The sequence below is a fragment of the Crocodylus porosus genome, unplaced genomic scaffold (assembly GCF_001723895.1).
Source record: "Crocodylus porosus isolate Cpor-Errol unplaced genomic scaffold, CroPor_comp1, whole genome shotgun sequence".
NCBI lineage: Eukaryota > Metazoa > Chordata > Crocodylia > Crocodylidae > Crocodylus > Crocodylus porosus.
The window spans coordinates 110,874,298-110,901,923 of record NW_017728947.1 but is presented as its reverse complement, the minus strand read 5'-3'; the positions used below and the strand labels follow the sequence as shown (position 1 = coordinate 110,901,923).

The 27,626-nt window shown below is 48.1% G+C and overlaps 1 protein-coding gene across 1 annotated transcript in view; it reads right to left on the bottom strand.

The window, feature by feature from the left end:
* PRKCH (protein kinase C eta) overlaps window positions 1–27,626 on the bottom strand; it is a 172,163-nt gene that overhangs the window by 130,247 nt on the left and 14,290 nt on the right. Inside the window, exon 2 of the mRNA XM_019550931.1 lies at window positions 4,297–4,360. Coding sequence (XP_019406476.1) covers window positions 4,297–4,360 — 64 coding nt within the window. The remainder of the gene's footprint in view (window positions 1–4,296; window positions 4,361–27,626) is intronic.

Here is a 27,626-nt window from a genome sequence, read left to right as displayed (position 1 = left end):
TGGCTCTGTTCATCCTTACACCAGCCCCTCTCTGAGCTATGGGCACTCTGGTTCCCTCAATCTCCAGGTGTGGTCCTCCTAGCTTTCAGTCCTTCACCTTAGATCCTAAGCCAACTGAGACCCATGGGCTCTCCAGCCCTGCCAGTCTCCAGCTGTGGCTCTTCCTGAGCCCCAGCCCTGCACCTATGCCAGTGAGACCTATAAGCACCCTGGCCCGACCTGCTCTCCTGGCCCTCCAGCCCCCTGTTCTCTCTCTGAGCCCTCCTTACCTCTCCCGAGTCCCTTCCACAAACCACCAGTGTTGCCTTCCCCCAGCTAAGATGTTAACCTGGAGCCCTGCTGCCTAGGAGCTCCTCTCTCCTTGGCTCTCAGGGCTAGACTGCCTGCCCAGCTCCATCTTTGGGCTTATAGCCCAATAGCCAGTGTAGGCCATGTGACTCCTAACTGCCCCCGGCACACTTGCAGGCTGCTTCTCAGGCATTGCTAGCAGGAGCACCAATGCCTCCTGCTACACGAGGTAATACCACGCATGGCATCAGAAGGCCCGGGGAACAGGAACCTGGGTCTAAGTGAATAGGGAGCTTGAAACACTGCTCTGAATCTAGATCTGCTCCAGGCTGCAAACCCTGGTATCAGGAAGAAAAGAACACACAAGATGCAGTGTGTGAAGAAGCAATGACCCAGACTATGAAAAGTAAATGTCAGCCAAGTGTAAATGCTCCCACTGAGAAGCGGGATGTGGACTTTCAAACCCACACCCAAGACTCCAAGCTGGCAGGGTGTTCCACAGGGGTCAGCAACATTTTTGGGCAGAGTGACAAAAACACCTCAACTTTAACTTGTAAGATGTTGACATGCCAGGGGCAGACGGCAGGGGTTAGCAAGAAGCAGAATTGCTGCCGTAAACGGAACGTGATTTACTGTTATCTCACACATTCGAACACAGGTCAATTTGTTCATTAAAAAAAAAATCTTTAACTTGAGGTTTAGGCCAAGCAGGGAAAGCTTCTCCCCAGAAGAAGTTCTCAGGAGGACAGGAGTAACTCAAAACGCAGGTTATAACTGAAACCAGTTTTCCACCTCTAACTGTGGGTGCGGACAGACAGAACAACTGAACCGTTTCAAAATGTCAGTGATGGGGAACCAGTTCATGATTATTGCAGGATAGGGTGTGGACAGACATAACAATAGAAGGACTGAGCAATAGCTGTAACATGATATAGTAGCTAGAGACTGTCCTGTTGCGTAGTCGAGAATAAAAATATACACTTACGGTAAAGCTGAATATTTTAGAGAAAATATGCATTTCAGTCCAAAATCTCAGCAGTCTCCAACTGCACCTGATAAGTTATTTGTAACAGTGCTAGCACATCTTCATCCCAGTGCTAGAAATGTTTTAAGTCCCAATTCAGCAGAAAACGTAATATGCACATTTGTGTCCATCCCTATACAAAAAGGTATTTAGGAACATGCCTAATTTTTCCTAAAGCTAAAGATCTAGCTGCATATCTCTGACCCATGGCTAGTCTCTTTGAGGGCAACCCTGTGTTGCCAGGCCTCATGTCATCCCATGACTGTTCAGCATTTTTGCTCAGCCCCAGGTTACAGCACTGTGTGGTTCAGGGTGCTCGCCCAATCTGCCTGCCTAGGCTCAGCACCCACAACCCTTTCCCCCAGTACCTTATCACTTCTGGTTAATAAAGGAGACCTGACAAACTTCCTAAAATATAAGAGAAACAGGGCGTTACAGTGATAGAAAGGCTAGACACATGTCTATCTTAAACCTAAGCAGCCCCCTAGAGGCAGGAAGGGAGAGGGGGACCGATACATCTGTTTGATATCAGATTGGCACCAATGTAAACAAAATTTACTGTATCGTAAATCAGCTTGATGTGGCCAATAATTTGGCTGATAAATGCCCCGTGCATGTGTGCAGTTGCAGCGCAGCACGTACGCAGCGAGGAGCACAGCCTGGCAGCTTGGAGGGCTGTGTGCAGCTGGGCAGTCTGGTGTGGTAGAAGGGGGGGGGAGGGGAGGGGAGGGGAAAGGGAAGGGGCATGGCAGGACAGATCAAGGACCCTGTGGTGAGGGAGGGAGTGGGGATGGGGCTGAGGCTGGGGCAGGCACTGCCCAGCCATGCCAGGGTGAGGCACAGGATGGAGCCGTGGCTCATCTGGGGAGTGGGGGGCAGCTCCTGCCTCTGCACACCCCAGGAGGGCATGGGTGTGCGCCCACAGATCTGTGTAGGGTGGGCTGGGCTGTATTTGCAGGCTGGGGCTGGGGCCGAGGCAGCACCGGGCTCTTTCTGGTGCATGGGAAGGGAGGGGGGTTGGGCCAGAACCACACTTGGGGCAGGCAGTGGCAGTGCTGGAAGGGGGCTACAGGTGGGGAGGCCTATGGCAAATTTTGGGGAGGCTGCCCCACTCCCAGCGCTGCTACCGCCTGCCCCAAGCACAGCCTCACCCCAACAACCCCCACAGCCCGCAGCTGCGGCCCGCCCCGCCCAGATCCGGGGGCACAAGCTCCCCATGCCCTCCTGGGGTGTGCACAGTGGTGGGAGCTACCCTCCCCTCCCCGCTCCCCAGATGAGCCACAGCCCCATCCCACGTCTCGACCAGCTGGGCAGTCCCTGCCCCAGCCCCACTCCTCCCTCACCGCAGGGGCCTTGATCTGCCCCCCCCTGGCTCCCCCCTCCCCTTCCACTACAACAGACTTACCTGCTGCACACAGCTCTCTAAGCTGCTGGGCTATGTATCGGAAATCAGATTGGTATCAGCCGATATGCCTCCTTAAAAATCAGCTATTGGTATCGGGTTCCAAAATCTGTATCGGTGCATCCCTACTGGAAGGTGTAACTTCTTAAGACAGTGGCAGCCAATTTGTTCGGCAGGTGTGCCAAAAATCAGGCTTGCACCCTCCCCAAGTGGCACTCTTATTCCCTTCTCCTGCCTGATCAGCTGCTCTCCTATCTGCTTCCTGCTCTGTGGTCCCTCCCCAATCTGCTGGTCCCATTTCTGATCCCTACTCTATCTGCCACTGCACTGCCTGTCCCCACCCCAGTCTGCCATGTGCCACCCACAGAGGCTGCCCATGTCACTTGTGTCGCATGTGCTGCGGCATTCAACCAGGTGTCTGTTTACCCCTTTTCCTCTGAACAGTTCCCTAATAACTGCCCCCAGCCTCTGGACAAAAAGGGTTTTTGACATTCAGCCATTTCAACTGGTCATCTACCAATCAAGTTGGCAAAAAACAATGTTGACAAAAACAAGTCTTGTAACCTGATGGGCACCTAAAAGTAGCGTCTGCCATGCTCATGGTTCCAGCTGTATCCCTTAACGACTCCCAACCTGTTTAGCAGGACATTACCATCTGGAACCACTGTACTGCTGTCCTGCTGGTCTCAAAACAGGTCTGCTATTGAACAAGACAGGCACAGAGCAAACAACCCAATAACACACTATCACTGTACAGTAATTATGAATATTATACCTGACCTGGTTATGGGCATAATGGGTAAGAGATCAGCCCCAGGACCTTCACGTATTTATCCTATCAAGATTGCTGGGACTTAAGCACATGCTTATTTAAATACAGCAGTCTAAATGAATGCAGATGGGTGGCTGAATTGGGGACTTGGAGCATGCTCAAAAGGTGTTTTATCCTTTCCAGTTGGCCATTCCAGACTTCAAGGTTTGTTCGGCTCACATCCATACCTGAGCAGGTTTTTCATTGTTATCACAACGAACAGTGGGACAGTTGAAAACATTGCACAAAAGGGGCAGTCACGGGTGTCAATTCATATCAGATGGGAAAGGACAAATAAATATCGTGCTCGTAGATTTATAAATTTCCAAGGCTAAGTGTTGCGAAGCACTTGCAAGCAGAAGGGTATAACTGTGAAAAGAGGATGGTGCAGAAGAAATGTGAGTGCCTGACACCCCATGCACTATCCTGCAGAAAGTACCCAATTGGAAATTGGAAGCAAATGAAACAATCCAGGTGAGGAATAACCTGGAAGAATAACTATATCAGGCATGAACCAGCTTGCTGGGTCCAAAGTTAGAAGGATATAAGACAATATGGACTACAGAATATGCTATGCAGTTAACAGGAGTCTCTCCAAAACCACCCTTATCACTTAAAAAATGTTCAAAGCGCAGCAGGATGCGAGAGTTACACAAAGAAGACTACTATTCATGATATTTACAGCATGCTAGTGAGCGACAGCTTCATTTGAGTAAAGAGAGTTTTTTAAAACGTCTTTGGAAAGAAGCCATAATATTTCCTTTACCTTACCTTCAGTGAAGCTTCCTGTTAGGGTTATTACCACAAACACTTTCCCCTCTGGCTCTAAATCCACCTGAAAGAGATGAAAGAAACAGAGAGATCACAAGGTTGTTCTTCGGGATAAGAAGACTTCCTCCACCAGGCTTTTACTTGCTAAAATCATACAATAGATGTAGCTGCACCAGGAATCTGTGTGCACTGGCCAGGGCCAGCGGGCAGGAGCATGGCATGGGGTGCCCAGGGTGGGAGTGGGCAGGGTTCAGCCCCATGCAGAACGCTGTGGGCCGGATACAATCAACTGACAGGCGCTTGCCCATGGACAGATCCAATCAGCTGGTGGGCTGGATCTGGCCCGCGGGCCGTATTTTGCCCACCCCTGCATTAGAGGCTAACTGGTTCAGAAAGGCATGAGTTTTTGTAAGCAACTACCTCCTAGCATCTGACCAAGTAGGTTGCTGCCTATGAAGGAAGTGAACCAGTTAGTCTCCAAGGTGTCACCCTGCCCTATGTTCTGCCTGACTGCGGACTATCGCAGTAACCACCTCTTGCCAGCCAGGGTGTGCTGCCATTTAGTGCTGGCTAAAGATTACCTCTGGAACGCCCCGGTTCAGTCCTCAGTGGGGACCAGGACAAAAGTCAATGCACTATGAGCTGAGCTAGTTTCATATTCTTGGAGCATTTCCTTGAGAGTTCACATCAGTTCATCACCTAATGTACTGCAGAATTCCTGATGAGAATGACTGAACTTCAAGTCAGCCTGTCACATGGGGCCTATAAATAAAAAAGTCCACTACTAATTTTATCCTTGCTGATTTAACAACAAGTTTCACACCACGTGTGTGTTGATAATCCTTGCAAAACAGACATTCTGAAAATAGAGCTCTCCAAAGGAATGACTAACCACAATAATTTCCAGCTGTCGTTGCGCTGGCTTTCATTTGTATCAGAGTGAGAAAAGGTGATTTAAAAAAAAAATTTTTTTTTTTACAAGCTGCTAAACACCATGATATTTCAACATCGCAAAGGACGCACCCAGTTTAAATACCCCTTGCTGTGCAAATGTAGGCGGGACCAGTAGACTGTCTAGGAGAAAAGTAATTCCCCATGGGTTGTTTCAGTGATGTGAAACAAGAGACCCACAGGATGCGAGAACCAGCCAATTCAGCACTTCTGCACCATGTTCTAGCTGCACAATATCAACCTTGCATTCGTTTATGAATATAATCACATAGCAGACCTTCCAGTTGCAAAATAATCGACACCAGACTTTCTCTCTAGAGAAAGGAAGCAAGAAGGTAACCTCCCTCCCAGAACAACAGGTACAAGACACGTTGTTTAGAGCCCGGTTGGAAAGTGCATGGTGATGGCCACACTAGAAAAACCTGAACAGAAGAGACAGGATAGTATAGCTGATCCCAAACTGTGGTCTAACAAGAAGGACACTTGCTACTGGTGCCAGCTACTCCTTCTTAAATTCCAGTTCCTAAACCACAAGAAAACAAAGTTTAAAAGAGGATCGGCTTCCACATAACAACTGGAGGAGCTGCACAGGCATTCTGTGGACAGGACAAGAGGTGGTCCATGCAGCCGTGTGTCATGAATTAGTCTCTGCTGTGCTGAGGTACATAACGTCCATGTGTACTAATACTTCCGCTCGGCACTGCCAAGAAACAGTGTTGTGCCTGTTTTATGGATGCTAACTAATAACTGTGGCTCAGCCAGGAGGAGCCACAAGCAAGTGATACTCAGAAAGTGAAGACAAAACCGGCACTGTTCTTGTACATTTTCCAGATTTTGGCAACAAAGTTGGGAAATAGCTTTAACTTGTCAGGCATTATTATTGAGCACAAGCAGGTGAATGAGATGTAAGTGAGGAGTAAACGAGCAAAACACGATGAAAGATAGCATGCAGGTAGTATTAATGCAGCTCAGTAGCTGTATATGAGGCTTTAAAAAACAAAGAATGATAGGTAGGATGGAAGACAGGAAAACTAGACCCGTTTGGGGATTTTCCATCAAAATGGATTCCCTCCCCCACAATTAAGAAGTGTGGTTTCCACAAAAATCTACATTTTCCCCACAGATGTAAATGGTTTTCTTATTTTCTAGTTTCAAAATCTAAACTAAATATGGAGTTTGAATCAACATTAATATCTGCTATGGTCTTACAGGTGTAGCAGATCAAGCACCTCATACCTACACCTTTTCTTACGGGCAAAATGTCTGCATCTCCTATGATGTCCAGTCCCGAGCTGGCTTAAATTGTGTTTTCCTGGGGTTATGCACAGTCATATGACTTTGTAAATGACTTTAAAAATGCAAAGTACACTAAGTTCTGGGCCAAAAGGAACATTTCAGGTTTCTGTGGAGAAATTCTGCACTTTGGTTTGCCTCTAAGCTAAGCAGGCATCCAAATGTAAAAGCCAAAATGTGTCATTGTGCACTGTTTTTCTGTTACTTTCTTTAAAATCAAAGGATCATAGAAAGTGAGGGTTGGGAGGGACCTCAGGAGTTCACACCTAGCCCAACCCCTTCTCAAAGCAGGGCCATCCCCAACTAGATCATCCCAGCCAAACCTCTGTCTAGCCGGGTCTTGAAAACCTCCAAGGATGGAGACTGCACCACCTCTCTGGGTAACCTGCCCAGTGTTTTACTACCCTCCTAGTGCGAAATGTTTTCCTAATATCCAACCAAAACTTCCCTTGCTGCAATGTGAGCCCATTGCTCCTTGATCTGTCATCTGTCCCCACTGAGAACAGCCCAGCTCCATCCTCTTTGCAGCCCCCCTGCAGGGAGTTGAGGCCTACTATTAAATCCCTTTTCCGTTCTTTCTTCTCCAGACTAAATAAGCCCAGTTCCCCCCAGTCTTTCTTCATAAGTCATGTCCCCTAGCCCCCAAACCTTTTTTGCTGGTCTCCTCTGGACTCTCTCCAATTTGTCCACATCCTTTCTGTATCGGGGGGGACCAAACTGGACTCAGTACTGCAGATGTGGCCTCCCAAGTGCTGAACAGAGACGAATAAGCACTTCCCTCCATTGGGGGGGCAACACTCCTACTAATGCTGCAGAAAAGGCCTGGGGGTTATAGTAGATAATATCTGAATATGAGCCTTTTCTGCAGAGAGGCTGCTTAGCCAGCTGGTCCCCAGCCTGTCCCGGTGCATGGGATTCTTCCATCCCAAGTGCAGGACCCTACACTTATCCTTGCTGAACCTCACAAGATTTCTTTTCATCCAACCCTCCAAGTTGTCTAAGTCTCTCTGAATCCTAGCTCTATGCTCCAGTGTATCTGCTACTCTCCCAAGCTTGGTATCATCTGCAAGCTTGCTGAGGGTGCGCTCTATGCCGTCTTCCAGATTGTTGAAGATCGTGAACAAAACTGGCCTCAGGACTGACTCCTGGGGCACTCCATTTGATACTGGCTGCCAGCTAGATATTAAGCCATTGATTACTACCCTCTGAGCCTGATGATCCAGCCAGTTTTCTATCCACCACATAATCTGTTCATCCAACCCAGACTTTCTTAGCTTGTTTGCAAGAACATTGCGGGAGACAGCATCAAAAACCTTGCTAAACTCAAGGTATATATCATGTCCACTGCTCTCCCCACATCCACCAAGCCAGCCATCTCATCATAGAAGGCAATCAGGTTGGTTAGGCATGACTTGCCTTGGTGAATCCATGCTGACTGCTCCTAATCACCTTTTCTTCCAAGTGCTTCGAGACAGATTCCTTGAGAACCTGCTTTCTCAAGGAATGAGTTTTCAAAGATAATGGCCTGCGGCTCTGCAATCACATCAGCCAACTCCCTCAACACCCTTGGGTGCCTCACATCTGACCCCATGGACTTGTACACTTCCAGCTTTTCTCAACAGTCCCTAACCTGTCCTTTCACCACTGTTGGATGCTCACCTCCTCCCCAGACTGTGCTGCATGGTGCAGCAGTCTGAGAGCTGACCTTGCCTGTGAAGACAGAGGTGAAAAAAGCATTGAGCACATCAGCCTTTTCTGTATCACCCATCAGTGCATTGCCTCCCCCATTCAGTACGGGACCCACACTTCCCCTGATTTTCCTCTTGTTGCTGATACACTTGCAGGAACTCTTCTTGTTAGCCTTCGCATCCCTTGCTAGCTGCAACTCCAGCTGTGCTTTGGCCTTCCTGATTTCATCCCTGCATGCCCGAGCAATGCTCTTATATTCCTCCCTAGTCATTTGTCTTAGTTTCTACTTGTAAGCTTCTTTTTCTTGTGTGTTTTAACTCATTGAAAAATTCCCTGCTAAGCCAAGCTGGTCTTCTGCCATACTTGCTAGTTGTCTTGCACATCGGGATGGTTTGTTCCTGCGCCCTCAGTAAAGTTTCTTTAAAACACAACCAGCTCTCCTCCACAGCACCTTGTTTGTACTAACTAGATCATCCTAGTAGTCCCCTTTGGCCTTGAAGTGTAGAGAGCTTCAGACCTTGTCAGTTAAACCATCTCACTGAAATTAAAGAAATAAACAGCATCCAACTGTTGATAACAATCCTCGCTCTTAAAGGTGAATGGTCATTTAAAACTAGAGGTGCGCTGATGTATCAGATCAGCACCAATAACAGGAAAATGAAAGTTATTGGCAATCAGCTTTTTTTGGCCGATAATGTCACCAATAAATGCTGCATGCATGTGCATATCCGCAGCATGCACGTGGTCAGGAATGCAGCCCGGCACCTTGGAGAGCAGTGTCCTGCTGGTAAGTCGGGGGACGGGGGCAGACTGATGCCCCCATGGCGAGGGAAGGAGTGGGACTGGGGCAGAGGCAGGGGCAGGCACTGCCCAGACAGGGAGGTGAATGAGACCCTGGGGCAGGGCATGGGACGGAGTCGTGGCTGGCTCATCCAGGGGTCGTGGTGGAGTGGGGGTGGCTCCCTGCCACTGCACTTATCTTAGGGGGAGGCATAGGGGGCATGTGCCCCTTTGTGTGCAGGGTGAAGGCGGGCTGCCCACTGCAGGCTCTGGGCTAGGGGCTGCACCGGCCTCTTCCCGGTGTGGGTCTGCACTCGGGGCACACAGAGGCAGGGCTGGCTCAGTTGCACGGGGCAGGCAGCGGCATTGGAAGGGATGGCTATAGACCCCCAAGCCTTCCCCAGCACCACCCCTGCTCAGGGCACATGTGCTCCCAAGGGAAAGACAGCAGAATGGAGTGCCCTGAGCAGGAGTGGTGCTGGGGAGGTGTAGGGGGCTGTAGCTACCACAAAATTACCCATAGCCTCCCTGTAGCCATTCTTCCCAGCACTGTTTCCTACCCCACACAGCTGAGCCTACCCCGCTGCCACCTGCCCCAAGTGCAGCCACGGCCCACTGCTGGCAAGAGGCCGGTGTAGCCCCTGGCCCCAAGCCTGCAGCAGGCAGCCTGCCTCCACCCCATGTACAAATCTGGAAAGGCAGATGCCCCCATGCTTCCCCCGGGGGTGCAGGCAGTGGCGGAAAGGCACCCCCACTCCCTACCCCCCTGCACTCCCAGATGAGCCACCCAGATCGCGTCTCTGTCCCGCGCCCTGCCCCAGGGTTGCACGCACCACCCTGACTGGGCAGTGCCTGCCCCTGCCCCTATCTGTCCCCCCCATGCCTCTTCCCTCCCCGCAGACTTACCAGCAGGATGCTGCTCTCCAAGTTGCCAGGCTGCATTCCTGTAAATCAGCTATCGGAGCAGTATTGGCCGATGTGGCCAGTAAATATAATTGGCTATCAGTATCAGCCAAGAAAACTCTCTCGGTGCACCCCTATTTGCAATGCATCAGAAGTATTAGGAAAAGCACTAAAGACGGAAGATATATTTTATCCTAGGGAAAGGAGAAAGGAAAAATGAATGTATTTAATACGCGCCTTCAGCCTGGCTCTTCACAGGGCCTTTGAGAGACTGGACATGACGGACAAGCTGTCCTGCCACAGCAGTTCAGACCTGATGAGATCCTGATTTTGAACTTCCAAGAATGGGGCACAACGTGGGGGAGGCTCGGGCTTGGGGAATCCACCATCTGATGCCTTCTGCGGTTCCAGCCCGGCAAGCACACGATGAAGCACGGGTATGGACTGAACTGAAGTCATCTCATTTAAGTTACAGGGACTATTCATGTACTTAGCTTTATGCCACGTGTTTAAGTGCCTTGCTAGACTGAGGCCCAAGGGCTAAAATTGGGCAATCTCCTGAGCATGGTTTAAGGTATTCATTTAAGACTTGCTTAGATAATTTTGCAACTTTAACTATACTTAGGTAGTTTAAGTTGAAGCTGTTATACTGCTGCAAATGAAAATGGAAAATGAAAGTTATTGGCAATCAGCTTTTTTTGGCCGATAGCATCACCAATAAATGCTGTGGGTTTGAAAAACGTGTTCGATCAGTATTGTGGAATCCACATCAAGGTGATAGCTGTAACTGGTATAGCTATCACCTCCTGACCCAACATGTTTTACCTAGCTAATTTTTCTCGTGTAGACCAGGCACTTAATTTACCAGCGCTACAAAGCATGGACTTGTTACATACAGAAGGGGTAGGCTGCTAGCACAGAAGTTTCACAGGGCCTCTCATCCTAGCACCAGCACAGGTTTCAATTAGAAAGAAGAAGAACATGCAGAATATCATTTCTCACCAGAGAATGCAATTAGAGGAACTGCCCCTTTCCAAAGTTTCCTTTCCCTGGTCTTTGCTCACATACAAAACCACAGAGAAACTAATTCATCCTCCCCCCAAAAACAAAATAAAAAGGACTTCCAGCCACCTCCCTGTACAAGACAGGAAGCATTGCTCCCGGAGGACGTTCTGAGGTGCACATGACTTGCTGCGTCAAGCTGTGCTGGAGGCAGGAAATTATTGCATTCCAGTTACTACCAGCTCTCATTATATGCCTGGTGGAGGGCACACCTAGACTACTTCACAGCCTGACTACAGATACTACGAATGCCGGAACAGGCGGAAAGGTATAAGCAGCTCAGGCAAGGTTTCCCATTCAGGCCACTATACACCAGACCAAGGAATGCACTTGTCCCAGTTAGTGCAAGTTCTGCCTGAAATCAGTCATGAGAAGAACTCCCTTGTAATTAGGGTGACGACATGTCCCAGATTGGCCTGGGCAGTCCTGGATTTCAGAGGCTGTCTCAGGGTCTTGGCAGTTAGAGAAAATTGAAGCAAAAGTCCTGGATTAGAGGGAATCTGCTTGCACCTGCCTGGTTCCAGAGTCAGAAGTCGGGCACATGTGAGCAATTTCGGGCCGATCTGGGATTTTTGCTTCAATTTTCTCCAGGGAGCCCAGCCAGTGGGTTGCTCCCTGGTCCGGACTCTGCTGGGCTGCAAGCAGAGTTGCTTGCACACTAGAGTGTGGGGCGTGCGGCACCTGCCCAGCCCCTTCCCGGGAGCTGCAGGATTGGGGCTGTGAGTGTGTGGTGTGTCCTGTGCAGACCTGCTCTTGGGAGCCACGGGGGTGTGTGTGTGCGCATGCACACACTACACTGTCCCACACAGTCCCACCTCCCGGTGCCCCCTGTCCTGGATTTCCCTCAAATTATTATGGTCACCCTACTCATAATGGTCTTATAACTAAACTGTGAGATTTCTAGAGATTCTCAGGGAGCCAAGCAGCTGACCCGCTGGCCAAAGCAGGATCACTCCATCCAGACAAGTTGGTTAGTCCTCGAGACCAGGATTATGCACAGAGAAGACTCCTATGACTTCCATATCTGCTATAGGAAATAAGTTAAGGACCCTGTCCATGCCATACCAATGCTAGGATAACATTCCCCCCACTCAGGCCCCAGGGGAGGCACACCTGGGCCAAGGGTTAGCGAGGAACTAGTTAGGGGGCTTCTGGAAGGGCTGGACGCATTCAAGTCAGCCAGTCCAGACTATCTCCACCCTAGAGTACTAAAGGAATTGGCTGAGGTCATTGCAGGACCCCTGGCACGGCTGTATGAGCACTCGTGGTGCTGGAGGACTGGAAGGGGGCCAGTGTGGTTCCCAGCTTCAAAAAGGGGAAGAAGGAAGACCAGGGAAACTATAGGCCAGTTAGTCTTACTTCGATCCTAAGCAAGCTATTTGAGAAAATTATGCTGGCACACATCCAGGAGGGGCCAGCAGGGGACTGCATGCTTAGGGGCAACAAACATGGGTTCATCAGTGGCAGGTCCTGTCAGACCAACCTGGTGGCCTTCTATGATCAGATCACCAAATCATTAGACACAGGGGTAGCAGTGGACATCGTCTTCCCGGACTTTTGGAAGGCCTTCGGCACTGTCTCTCACCCCGTTCTCATTAAGAGACTGGGGCTGTGGTGTTGACACCTACACAGTCAGTTGGGTCGCCAACTGGCTGGAGGGCCGCACCCAGAGAGTGGTGGTAGATGGGACATTTTCAGCCTGGAGGGATGTGGGCAGTGGGGTCCCCGCACTGTTCAACATCTTCATCAGTGACTTGGACGAGGAGGTAAAAAACACCCTGTTCAAATCTGCTGATGACACTAAGATGTGGGCACGCTAGAAGGGAGCAATAGGCTACAATCGGACCTAGACAGGTTACAGGGGTGGGCGGATGAGAACAGGATGGGATTAAACACCGACAAGTGCAAGGTGCTGCACCTGGGGAGGAAGACCCAGCACCATACCTACAGCCTGGGGAACTCCCTTCTCGTCAGGGCAGAGGCAGAAAAGGATCTTGGAGTCATCACTGACTCCAAGATGAACGTGGGCCGGCAGTGTGGGGACGTGGTCAGGAAGGCCAACCGCACCTTGTCCTGCATCCACAGATGCATCTCGAGCAGGTCCAAGGAGCTGATCCTCCCCCTCTATGCGGCACTGGTCAGGCCGCAACTGGAGTCCTGCGTCCAGTTCTGGGCGCCACACTTCAGGAGGGATGCGGGCAGCACGGAGAGGGTCCAGAGGAGGCCACTCGCATGGTCAGAGGGCAGCAGGGCAGGCCCTGTGAGGAGAGGCGACGGGACCTGAACCTGTTCAGCCTCCACAAGAGAAGGCTGAGGGGGATCTTGTGGCCTGTTATAAACTAGTCGGGGGGGACCAGCAGGCACTGGGGGGGTCCCTGTTCCCCCGAGCACCGCCAGGAGTGACCAGGAATAACGGTCACACCCTGGCAGAGGGGAGATTCAGACTAGACATCAGAAGGTGCTACTTCACGGTCAGGGCGGCTAGGGTCTGGAACTGACTTCCAAGAGAAGTGGTGCAGGCTCCTACCCTGGGGGTGTTTAAGAGGAGGTTAGATGAACACCTTGCCAGGGTCATTTGACCCCAGTACTCCTTCCTGCCATGGCAGGGGGTCGGACTTGATGATCTGTTCAGGTCCCTTCCAACCTTAGAAACTATGAAACAGAAATACCATGTATATGCCACATGTTGTTTTTTATCTTCTCTCCTTTTTAATCTCACTGTGAATTGTAGTTTCTTAAACTTTCCTTTATGGAGGGGGAGAAACAGAAATTTCAAATGTAATAATTCTTTGGATGAAAAAAACCTGTAAACAAATGAGACTAGTCAGATACTTTTTTGGGGACGGTACGATGAATACAAATCCAGCTGCACAAATGAACTGGTGGGATCTCAAAGAAGCACACAATAGGAAGGAATGTATAAGGAAAGGCTCATGGAGAACTGTAGGTAGTAAGCTCAAGATATAACCAAGGGATGTTACCTTCTGCATCTAGGGAGAAGTACTTTTTACATTTAAAATACAAAAAAAACAGACCCAAGTTCTGACTGGTAGAAAAACACATATCTACCAGGCTGTTATCAGCGGACTTAAGGAATCAATCATAGAAATTAAGGGCTGGAAGGGACCTCGAAAGATCACCGAGTGGATCACTGAGTTCACCCCGCCCTGCTCTGGGCAAGAATACTGCTGAGATCACGTGATCCCAGCAAGGTGTCTGTCCAGTCTCCTTTTGACGACTTCCAAGGTTGGGCACTGCACCACCTCCTTGGGAAGTCTAGTCCAGATACTTGTCGCCTTTACCGTAAAGTTCTTCCTTGCATCCAACCTGAAACTGTCCTCTATAATTTATGGCCATCACTCCTTGTCTTTCCCTGCGGCTTCCTAGTGAACAGTTTTTCCCCCAGCTCCTGATATTCACCTCTTACATACCTACAGATGGCCACCAAGTCCCCGCTCAGTCTTCTCTTCCTCAGGCTGAACAGTCCCAGATCCTTTAGTCTTTCCACATAAGGGTTGTCCTCCAGGCCCTTAGTCATTCTTGTGGCCCTTCTCTGGACCCCTTCAAGATTTTCCATGGCTTTTTTTGAAGTGCGGCACCCAAACCTGGAGACAGTACTGCAGCTGGGGTCACACCAGTGCTGAACAGAGAGGAAGTATCACTTCCTTAGCCCTGCTTGCGACGCATCGGCTAATGCATCCCAGGATGCTGTTGGCTCTGCTGACTACAGCATCGCACTGGCGGCTCACGTTCCAGGTCTTTTCCATCTGTCTGGACCTATGATGGACACTAAAGGTCCTGTGTCAGTCTACAAAGCCAGGTGCAGATAACATTGGGGGTTCTGGCCCATACCCATGTCTTCATAGAGACAAGCACAAGATGGCACTTTCGCCATGACTTAAACACACATTTTAACTCCCTCGAAACTTAAAGATATACCTAAAATAAAGACAGGGGCTTGACTGCCTTGGTGAATCATTGCTTTTAAAATCCCAGGCATTGTGTAAGAGCGCCTCTTGAAAACATAAGGTCTGACGTGTAGCAATGGAGCACCCAGATCTCGTCACATGACTTTATTTCTTTGCAATTAGGGTGCTGAATACAAATGAAATCATACGCCTTGAGTTATCAGAACTGCTCGCACAATGCCTCATCCTGGCAGGTGCCCTTTGTCCCAGATGTCTTTACTAGAGGAGGGTGCTCAGCAATTTGCCTTTTTCAGCTCTGATGCATTGGGTAAAACCTGGGCTGGCATCCCTTGGCATCATGCTAACTTCTTGATGGAAAGACTGAACAGTCCTTGTTAAGTACACTTCTCCCAAGTCTAAGTTTAGCATTCGATTCATTCAAGACAGTGGGCTGCCAAGAGCGCGAAACAGAGGATCCCTCATTCACAGGATTCATGGACGTAACAGAAACTGGCCGTTTCTGATTCATCAGCAAAGAAGGCTTAAAAAACAAACCTCCAGAGGGGTGTAATCTCCCTCCTAACATATCAACACCCATCCGAAGCATTTGCTGAACTTGAAGAGCAGGTATAGTCAGTCGGCCTTGGAAGGAGCTTGGCATTGTTCCACAAAAACCTCACCACAGACGAGTTCAAAAGGGAAGAGGAGAAAATCTATAAGGAGGTCTTAATTTCTGTTGACTGCCTGCCCAGTCTCTCTCGTTATATCTGAAAGCTGTGGGAGACAGCAAGATGGAAGGTATGTTCAACAGCCTTTTTGCAGAAACAAGATGCAAAAAGCAAGGTCACGTTCTGGACCTTTTTCACCCCAGCAGATAAGCCAACCTATGAAACCGTGACCCAAAGCCCATTGACTCAACAGGAATCTTTCCATTGACTTCTGGGGCCTGGAAGCAATCACCAAGCAAGCAGCTGCATTTACCCTCCCTTCTCTAAATAACTTTCTCCCATTGTTTCCTGTCCCTTCTGCCTGGCTTGCCACAGTGGTTGAGCATCATATCTCTGGCACAAGGCCAATCCATTAATTTTTTTTAGCTATATTGGTATTGAAATGGCTTTGGAAACAAAGCAAAGCCAGACCCCATCCAGTGAAAAATAAATATAGAAGCAACTAGCTGAATTAATTTAATTAGAAGCAAGTAGCTATATTTTTAGCTTCCTGCTATTTGTTCAATTAATAGAGCTGTGTATGTAATTTGCCATTTGTATAAGCAACGTCTGTGCTGCAGTGTTCGCATACAGACCTGGAGCCCCAGGAGCTGCTCAGTTGTGGGAGCGTTTCGCTTTCATGATTGATTTCAACTAATTACACGGAGGGCAGAATAACGACACTCATCCCTGCACTTCTCCAGAGCTTGGAAGAGTTAGGATTTATCTCTGGATTTCATCTCCCTTTTTTTTTTTTTTTTTGGAACTATGTTTCCAAACCCTGTTTCATTTTACAAACACAACATGCTGCGCTTATCAAATGCTGGCTCTCTGCATAACACCGTACCCCAACGTGAACATTCATTTATTGGACAGATCAGATAGCCTCTTTCTCAGCCAACTGCATTTCATCTGGATTAGTCATTTGGGTTTTTTTTTTACTTGGCTGTTTCAAGGGCTGACATGCAGCTGCGTACAAAATGAAACACCTGAGACAGGATTCTTGCTGGGCAGGACTGACGTTTTCCAATTTCAGAGTCCAGAGCAAAATCGCACACTTTGTCAGACACCGCAAAAGTAGACCATTAGCCAAGGGGTCCACGTCAGAGAATAACTTGCTAACTTTCCCCTTTGACAAATGGGAGCATAACACACAGGTCAGTGGGCGTTAAAGTCCCTACGCCAGCCCACAGAGGCGCTGAGTCAGCTTCAGAGCCAGCTAGAAAGCTTTTACTTGCTAGTTCAAGTGGTAGTTACTGACTTTCAGTTCTGGATGTCGCAGGTCAGTTCTCACCGTATCCAGCAATGCCTATTAGATTAACATACGGTGAACCTAGGACCCTGAAACCATCACCTCCTCCTACCAACACCTGCAGTGGAAATTAAATCTCTCTCCATTCAGATTGTGCAGAAGTCCCATAACCAGTTATAGCAGGCACTAATCTAAGAGCTCCTTTCTACTCTAGTATTTAATACCTTTATTCATTTCAGCATGGGTTCTTAAAGCATTATTTCCTTCTTCAATAATGTTGCAAAATGACAGGACATAAGCCCGTGTAAAGAGGATCAGCAAAGCAGTCAAATGCAACTAACCTCTGATCGCTAGTCCCAGCCATCGGTCAGTTGAAATTAGTTGTTACTCAAGAAAGACTCCCGGTGATTTCAGTAGGGCCTTGACTTGGGCAGAGACAGTAAAGTTGCGGTAACTGCTTTCATCCTGGGTGCATGAAACATCTCCGGATCAATCTGTTGGACTGGCCGAGGGCACAACGACCTGAAGTGGGGGACTGTCACAGGGACGGGCCTAAGTCTGCTCCCACTGAAATCCCTTTGACTTCAATAGGATGAGCATTCAGCCAAGGCTGCTGGAGATACTGCCTCTTATACGCTCTAGACACCTGTAGTTTGGCTCAGTAATGGTTCCTGGTAGCTGTTCTTGTATTTCTTAAGGAAAGAGGTGCTGACCCCCCAGCCCCCAGGACCCATCTAGCCTTTGGTATCATCTGATTCGGCTTGCAGGGTTCCCCCATGGGTCTGGAAATTTGGCAGCAAGGCAGCGGTGGCCCTGCTCATATGGAGTCACAGGCTCTGCACACTGGATGGGGCACCCAATCCCAGTCCCGAGAGCCCAGTCCCAGCACGCAGGAGGCAGGAGGCAATGACAGTGTGTGTGCCAGGACTGGGTCCTGGCACACAGAGGGCTAGGGGGTACAGGGCAGGAGATGGCAGTGCCAGGCCCCCAGGGACCCATCCCAGAGCATGGCGCAGGGAGAGGGTGATGCTGGGCCCTAGGGCTCAATCCAGCACATGGACCGACCCTGCACTACTCACCTGGCCCGCAGGGCCAAAAGGTTGAGCACCACTGCGCTTTATGCGGTTTACAGGAACATACCCAGCTGAGGAACCATGGAAATATTAACCGGCCAGGAAACAAAAACAGAACTAAAACACTCAATATCCATCCTCTGTTTCACTGGGATGGTCTGATAAGATGCTTTGGAGAGGGATGATCCTGCCGGCAGCAGGGGGTTGAATTAAATGTTCCCCCAAAGACCTGCCCGCCCTACGATTCTATGAAGAATTTCCGCCCACTTATTCCTGAAGTTTATAAACACAAGGAGACAAAAACCCAAGCTGCAGTCTTAGTTGTGTGCATCCCATTTATACGTTCCCACTATCACAGTGTCAAAACACCTCACTGTCTGCAAACAAGATTCTTGGGTAAACGTGATATCTTTTATTAGACCAACTAAATAGCTGGAAAAAACGTTCACTCTTTGCAATCTTTTTATCCAGAGCGCTGAGGCCCAGCAGACAGCAACTTGCACAGGGGGCTGTTTCCGAACAGGGACTCAAACCTAGGCCTCAAAAGTGTTAATCTAGTGCCCAGTCCTTCCTCTCTAAGGGCAGGATTATTTTGAGGGAAACAACTTCCTGCCCAACGTGCGTGGCATGCAAATTGCTGGGAAGAAAACAAGTCAAAAAGAAACCCCACAAAGGGATCAGATGTTCACAAAAACACTGCACCCAGCACTTGCCAAAGGCGACCAGCATGCTGAGCACGGAGCAATTCTGATCATCCGGCCACCAGCGTCAGCACAGCGGGTGCGGGATGATGCACTCGTCTGGCCTCATCAAGCGGAGCAGGGCTCTTTTGAAAATTTGGGCCAAGGCGTGGGCGCTGAAAATCTCATCTCCAGCCTCTCAGCTCTCTGCACTTCATGGGTTTTTTTTTTCCTGACTGCAAAGTACGGGCATGTGGGCGAGAGGTGTCAGATGGTCACACTTGCTCACTGCCGTCTCGGCAGCAAAGACTTCTAAGCCGGCACATGCAGCAAGTTTTACCGCAGAGTGATGTGCAATTGCCTGAGTTCAGTCAAGCTGGGGAGGATGACTTCCTGCCCTCGGTGGCCACAGCAGTCAGGCGTCAAACAGCGTCACTCCGCTTTGGGAAACAACAGCTCTCGTACAGCTCGAGAGGAGAAGAGGTTTGTGCAATTTTGCATTGTGTATTTGACAGGAGCCTGCAGCTGCACCTCGGACATCACTGCCCAGATACTCCCCCCCATGGAAAGAGTCCCCTCTAATATATTCGGGCCACAACACAGCCCTCAGAGACTTTTTCAGAAGCCAGGTGCAAAGGTAGGCCAGTCACGTTCCCTTTTTCCCTTGAAACACTGCCTACTCGAGCAGCGAGGGACCGGCATTGTGGGCTGCTATGTTGGCTCAAAGCATTGCAGGGGAAATCTCCAGGAGACAAAGCTGAGTTCAGGGCAGTCTGGTTCATGGTAAAAAAGTACCTGAGTAGGCAGACTGAGCTACAATTTAATCTGCGAATAACACAGTGGGCACGTCTACACATCCCTATGCCTGAAGAAGAGTGCTTGCGCTCGAAAGCTTGCAAAAAACTTTTTTCCAACTACTCGATTGGTCTAATAAAAGATATCACAGCTACCCAAAAAAGGTTGCCTGCCTATGTCCTTAGCCCCACATGGCTACAAGCAAAAACCCTCAGATACTGCGCATTAGTATTATCTTAATAAAGTACTAATGAAACGTGTAGTAACTAGAGTTACTGTGCAGTAGTGCCAGCACACTTTTTTGGTGACGTTTACTGTGCATTAGCCTAATAACACTGCAGTAGGCTGTTAGCACGGTTTAACCACCTCGCTTCTGCGCCGTGTTATCAAGCTAATGCGCAGTAAGCGTCTCATGTAGACACGCTCAGCATGTTTTAACGTGAAAAGTGATAAGACAGTTTCAAATCCCCTTGCTTCTGATCCACCATTGGACACTGCTGGTTTCCTCTTTCCTTGCCAGGTAAAATATTGGCTATAGAAATTTCCAAATGGACGGAGATCGAGCTCCCAGGCTTGAGAGTTCGCAAGCACGGAGCTACATTTACTGATGCGTGCAGCTGGTTGCCACAAAGTGACCCAACCCCACATATCTCCAAAAGCATCCACCTGGCACGCGCAGTGTGTGTGTTGCAAAAAGCCAGCCACACATACAACTGCATGCACTCGTGCCCAAAACGGGCGAGAGAGCCTGGCTGGCTGATTGATTAGTTAGAGAGGCACTCGAGACCAATGAAGCAAGAATCCTCAATACCTTGTGTAGCCCCTAAAACCTCCACATAAAAAGGCTATTGTAGCTACTGCTGGACACTTTAGGTGCCGAGAGGCTAGTAGGCATGTCCACAATAATCCTTTGCATATAGGTCTCATGTAGGGTTACCATACATCCAGGCTTTCCCGGGCATCTCCTGTTTTTAGAGCCTCCAATCTTGGTCTGGGCATTTACAAAAAAAAAAATGATATGAGGCTTGGGAGAGAGGGGCACTGGGGGGCAGGGGACCATGGGTCAGGAGTGCAGGGTCCTGGCAGCACCCGGGGTTGTGGGTCAGGAGTGAGGGGCACCAGCAGGAACTAGTTGCAGGGGCCAGGGGCTGCAGTTTGGGAGTGAGGGTCACCAGCATGGCCCACGGGGACATGGCACTGCAGCTTGGGGGGGGGGGCAACAGCAGGGCTGGGGAGGGGGCTGTGCCTTGGGAGTGAGGGGCAACAGAATGGGCAGGGCACTAGCATATCATTGCCCCCCCGGCACAGTCCTATATATCCCCCTCCCTTCCCCCCACGTGACAGGCATCCTCTTGTTTGGAACTGGAAATATGGTAACCCTAGTCTCGTATTAAATATATACTGAAGGGAACGACTCGCTCTTCCCAGAGTTTCACAGATGACCGACAGGTTTGATATTTTTTTTTGCAATCACCTCGGTATAATTTGGCAGGAAAACCAGAAAACCACTACACTCTTGCTCTTTCCAGTAAAAAAAAAAAAAAAAAAAAAAAAAAAAAAATTACCAAAAAGAGCCAGAATGCAGGCAGGCTCATGGTGTATCCAGTACAGAGACAACTGAAAGCCCACAGGAAATGGCAGCCACGTGGCGTTTCTCAGTATAACAGCAGTGCCACGTCTGTAGCTGCCACTCTGGAAAGAGCCACAAAGACGGGCGAACGCCGCCAGCGTGCGGGCTACCTGCAATACGTGTGCTCTAGCAGCCCGCCTGCCAAGCTGCTCACAATTGCAAACCTCACGCTGACCAGCGAGGGCTCCATGCTCTTTGGATGCTAGGCGTCTAGAGGCTGCTTTAGTCACACTTGATAATAGTTCGTTGCTGGAAAACACCCACTGTTGAAACCCATGGAGTTATATTAATGTAAGGACAGGACAGTCAGGGCTCTGGTTTCTAAAGCTTTCCTGCTAAAGAGGCGTATGGGGCTCATCTAGGATATACGCAGCTAAAACAGTCTGTAATCGAAGTAACTTTCCTTGGCTATGTTCTTTTATGATTTTGCTCTCCGATACAAAAAACTAGAATACATCATTTTGGTCATTATTACAGGGTTGTGATGTAATCTTGAATGTATTAATCATATAAACCAATTCTAGGAGCTCCTTTTAATCAGCTATCACATTTCAGTTCACTTTGTGGCATTGCTTCTCTTCCATTCTTGCCTAAAAGCTTTTTGTCTACTGGGAAACTACTCACTAAATAAACTAATAATTGTTGAGGTCTGGGTTTGGTCATTTGGGCTATTAAATATCAAAGAGATGGAAGATTTTACTCTTCTGTTAAGCCTTTATAATACCACAATACTTAGAAATCTTGCCTGCCAAGGCAAACAGCTTCCTACTATTTACAGTAAAAGTCGTACCATCATGCTATAGTGAGAGCGACTTCATTAGAAAAGCCCAGCTATTTGTAGTGCTTTGTCACTACCATGAAGACCACAAGGAAAAAACCCCCTAAGACTGATAACTGCACATCTAGACGCCTTCATCTCAAAAGGCAGGAAACTGGGAGCTACAAGCTAAAATGCAATCTTTTAGAGTGACACAAGAAATCTTACTTCACTGCATCTTAAAACAGCACGTTAGGGTTTTGATCTCTGCATGTATTAGATTAAATCGGGAGAGGCAGCGTGCAGTTGGATGGGCTAACAGTACTCCAAACTCGGGGTGCTGGATGGCAAATATTTCATTTGTTTTTGTACAAAGTCGAGGAACATCTGTTACGACCACTGCCTTGCCTATGCAGATGGTCCTGCTGTGTTGTGATATAGATATTGTGCCTTTTACCTACAGGTCTTCAAAGGAGGTAAGCATTTCTCTCTCTCTGTTACCAATATAGAAATGGAGGCACAGAGCACGCATGCTAGAAGCTATCCTGCAGGAAAGCCAGCGGCAGAACTGGGAATGCAACCCAGGCCTCTTCTAGCCACTGCCTCGCCACATCCAGCCGTCCCCAGTATCCATGACCACGGAGCACCTTTTAATTCCAGAGTCCCCAAAATCTGAGACTCGGCTGCTTTCTCCTCCTTTAACAAAAAAAACACAGAAACTCTCTCATCCTAATGATTATAAAAACTCTGCTCTTGCATTGCCGGGAAATCGTCGCTGTTGGAGCCATTTCAGGAAAAGACCTCATTTTGCTTACAATTGTGTTGCTCACTGAGAGTAGTCTCGTCAAAGCCGAGGTTTCCTATGACTGAACAGAGGCACATATAAGACCTATGTTTTCAAATATGGTCTCCTGAAGTACAAGGGAGGTCACACTTGTAGCTGCACCCACTTACTTAGTGCACCGAAACCCCTGCTCAGCTCACCAGGCTCTCTAAAAGGGAACAATTAACGGTAAGGATTTTTCGGAGGCTGGGTCAGGGTCTCTGTATGAATCTAGGTGATGATGGCATGGACATGTCTAACCGTTAGTGCTTACGAGATTCTTGCCCGGTCAAGAGTTAATCGTGCTCTTTCCCAGAAGACAAGGTTGAGCTGCACCTTTATAGACTGAATCAGTTAGTTGAGAAAACTCTTTCCTGCCGTTGCCAGTTTTTGGATGCTTACAAATATTATGGACTAGTTATATTTTGCCCCCTAGATCTTAGTAGCTACTTGAACACATCTCTCTGATAACCCCCAAGGATATACAGTTAAAGCAGTAGCAATCTGTGCCAAGAGCCTCCCCAAATAGGTGTTCCTAAAAAGGTGCAATCAAAAGTGCTACGGCATGCACATGTCTACCAGTCCTTGGGTGTAAGGGCAACTTCTTAATCCCAAAGACCTTTCGAGGCTGCCATTCACATGTGTGTTTGAACCCTACCCGGCCCAGCTCTGGGAAACACACTTTCACGTTTATTCAGCAAAAACACGGCTTGGGATGGGATCCAAGCTTCAACTTACAACATCCCTGGGCTCTGTATTGCCAGGTGGTGGGAGGAAAAGAAAACCAAACTTGCTATTACCAACTGCAAACAAATTCTTAAAATAGAACTTGGTCTCTCTCGGTTTTTAAATAAAATAATCCACTTAAAAGGGAGTAAAAGAATAACATTTTAAAGGGGGTTTTCTTCCTGGAGAATTTTAACTATATGCATTTTGCGCCACCTTTCTACAGCAAAAGATTAATTTAAACATCTGGGGGGATTATCAGAAGTTATGTGCCACGTGAAGGGACTGTTGTCAAGCTCCACGGTCAGTTTGAGCACAATCAATGATGTCATCTGGCCAAGGGAGACATGGGAGATGACCTCATCATGCACTTGTGACCTCACAGTCAAAGCTGCGACTCCAGTGGTTGTGCTGCGATGGGAAGGGGCTTGAAGAATACTGGCCTCCTGACCCGTGCAGGTCCCCGGTGCCCAGGAAGAGTGCATTGCTGCTGTGGCAATAGCTGACCTCAATGTTCAGCCTAAATTTGCAAAATGAGGCACTTCTGGTATAAACATGTGACTGTGAGCCTTTAGGCAGCATGCACTGGCATCTAGTAGCATCTGCCATGTGATCAGGCATGTTCCTCTTCCCTCCCAAAGTGCACTTCAAGCTGAAGCAGCATTTCAGATGACATGCTTGAGGTACAGCGATGGTAAAGAAGCAAAAAAAGGGCACCTGCAAAAGTGAAAGGGTATAATAAAGTGTGACAAGTTTCTACGTACAATATTGATGCTACTGAAAAACCAACACTACTGATGTATATGGGGGCCCTGCTGCTCACTGCACTCCACTGCAACTCCGGCACCGCCAAACCATGGCACGGCTCCTGAAGTGCCACTGTGCTGCAAGTAAAAGCCACCATCTTTACAGCAGAAACATTGCCTGAGAATACTACAAGTCCCAGCATGCAAAGCTTGCTCGTAGGAGAGTAGTTTTTGGTCCTGTTGAAGAGGAGAGCAGCTATCACGTGCACGGCTTAATACGTAATCAGCTTGCCTATGTGCAGCTGGCTTCTGCTCTGTTGTCACTGCAGCGTGCAGTCGGTCTTGGTGTATTTTATTTGATAAATGCACATGCTTTTAATTCCTACTCTTACCGACCTTAGCTAGTGGAAGAAGTGTACATACAGCCCCAGAAAGAATCGCCTTGCTATCATGTATGCCCCTTTACACTGCAGTCTTCTTTTCCTATTGACAAGACATGGCTCTTGCAGAAGTGCAGCCTAAAGTCTCCCATCAAGATCTATTTCCCACCCCCCCAATAAAAATCCTAAATTCCCACCGCAGATTTGCACCCAGAGGGGTTTGAGCAGCAAAGGATAAAAGCCTTGGAGAGAGATCATTTTCATAAATCTTTCCGGTAAATCCATTCAAAACATCTTTAAGGTGAGCAAGTGTTATAATACTGTTCAAAACTCAAGCCTGCAATATATGGGCAGCATGTCAGATTAGTGATCTTGAAAACCTAACTAAATAAAAGGCAGATGGCTAGCACCCAGTTCCTAGGGATCCATCAGCCAAAGACAGGATTATCCAGATGGAGTCAGGTCCTCGGCTGGCCTCGCTCCCTTGACTGTGCTGAACCGTAGCCCCGAAATCGGGCTCTTACAAGTGCTCAGATTCCCGCAGATCAGAGTAAGAGCTCTGGGCACAAACCCAACAAGAATACTCTTAAGCCACTTTGCACTTAATAATAGGGAGGTAAAACTTCTGAAAAAAATAAGCAGCGACTGGAACATTCAAAGTGAGAGATGGAAAGATTTGGTGCATTTTGAAAGTAATACCTGCTGCTACTGTGGCTTCCTAGCAAACCGCAACAGTGTGCATTGTAGAGAGCTGTTCCTGTGGAAACAGTCACTGAATATTGTGAGAGACAAAGTGCATATTAATCCGGCCGTTTTTAAAAAACTTGCAACTGCTACATGGCTGACTAAAAAAGATGCTTTTCTTCTCTGTGAGAGTCTGTAATTAAGTACTAGCTTTTCCAACACTCTTGAGGCCAAAGCACTTTTTTTTTTTTGCAGACACTTCTCTGAACCATGCAAAAACAACCTATTTTATACACCCTGGGTTAATCAACAGTGACAGCTGTTCTGCTCTTATGTACATGAACCCTGGGACTTGCACTGCCCAGGTATCAAGCATCACGGGGGAGCTGTCAGGGGAATTAAGAGAGCCTTTTAAAGCCCTCGTCCAAGAGCCAATGATATGGTCTATAAAGGTCCTGTAAAAACAGCACATTTCAAATGTCTTCAGACTTTTCTCAACCTATTTTCCTTTTCTGAGACAAAGAGGGGCGTCAGAGCATGAGATTTAAGTGAGAACTGACACCACCTGAAAACTAACGGCTGCGACAAGTCTGCTGTTGGAACGTGAGACGTAGCAAGAAGAGAAGTAGGAGTTATGCCTTTTTAAAAATAAGCAAAATACCAAAGTCATCCTAGTTATAAATCACTCTGCTTAGATGTAGACACTTGGACATGACGAAGAGAAATGAGAGCTGCAGTAAATGCTGAGATCGCTCGCACATAAGCAGCCTTTACATAGCCTCCCGTGAAATACCTTCCCTCCCCCCCGCCAGAAGGACACCAACTGACTCCTTCTTGAGTGTATGGGACAAAATACAAAATAAGATAAAAATTTATAAAGTAAGGAATCTGATCCTGAAAACAGGACTCAGTGGGTGCGTCTACATGTGATGCTTATTGTGCATTAGCCTAATAACGCTGCGTAGTAGTGCGGCAGTTAAAAACCGTGCTAATAACCTATTGTGCAGTGTTATTAGGCTAATGAGCTCTAAGCGTCATGAAAAAAACTGCACCATCACTACTGCACAGTAACTCAAGTTACTGCACGTTTAGTTAAGATTTTATTAAGCAAGTAGTAAAGTACATGTGCAGTACCTAAGGTGCATTAATGAACATGTAGATGCACCCATTATAATTAACAGTAAGGCCTTCTTTGATTAAGAAAAGTTCCTTTGACCATGCACAATTTTCAGGACATGAGAATCCCAAAGGACTTTTTTGGAACTATTTGCATGTTTAAATGTTACCTACACACTCAAATGGCTTACAGAATAAGGGCCTAGCGGTCAAGTTTGTTCAGACTTATTCCCTTCTATAGTATAAAAGTTACAAATGCTTATGTACAGTTGACTTGTGAGTCAGAAGGGATACAGCTACACATGTGCATTTCTTCCCTTGGCTTCTCTAGCCCAGGAGAGTGAATGGTGCTGGAATTAGTTTTTAAGTTAGTTAAACACAATGAGTGGTGTTTAAAAGCATGTTAACATGAGTCAGAGTAAATCCTGGTAAACTTGAGTAAAACTGGTCATGGTAAACTCTTGACATTCAACCATGGACTACACTTAAAGCAGGGTCATTTTTTAAAATGTGTTAATGTCCATTTAACATGTTATTTAAACAGTTTTAAAACCCAGTCTGGACACGGCCATTTGCGTATCTCTGTCCAAGCAGAAAGGCTAAAGACTCTGCCACTCGCTGCTACACGTGCAATGAGTGCGCCCAAATAAACTCCAGCGAAGAAGTTCGTGCTAGAGTATATTGCTCCCAGGCACAGTGTTTACACATGCACCCAGGCTGAGCTTGGGTGGTGCAGCCCCGGCTGGCAGGGGATTCGGGGGGGGGTCAGCCTGGCTTAACATGCCGCAGAGGGGCTGGCTGGGGTATGAGGGTGCAACAGCATGGGGGTAGACAGCAGGCAACCCTCACACTGTGGTACTCTCATACCCCACCCAGACCCAGTCACCGTCTACACATGCGTTGCAGCGGAGCAAATACCTCACCTGTAGGATAGTCCTTGTGTAGGGCAGTACTATCCTATGGTGGAGTTAATTAGTTTTCACCGGCCTAATAGCACTGCTCGTGTAGACAGTGACACTCTACTGCAGAACTATAAAGCGTGCGTAAGTGCTCCTCCTGTCTTTTGCTTCATGCTACATTTCATTTTGCAATAATAGACTTGTATACACTGTTTTTCCAGCGGCATCTGACCATGTGTAGGCATCCATGCATTTTGCTTACGGTGGGCTCAGGACTAAAAAATGTTTTTTGCCATACGGGACATGTAGCCTGAACTTCTACACTCTGCCTCACACTGCTAGGCTTGCTACTGGAAATGTCTGAACAGCTGCTATTCACACAAGACAGAGAGGCACGTTCCCTACTTCTTATATCCTTCCTTTAGCAGGGAAAGCATACTGTGATAACTCTTGATAAAGTTCGGAGCAACGAAAAC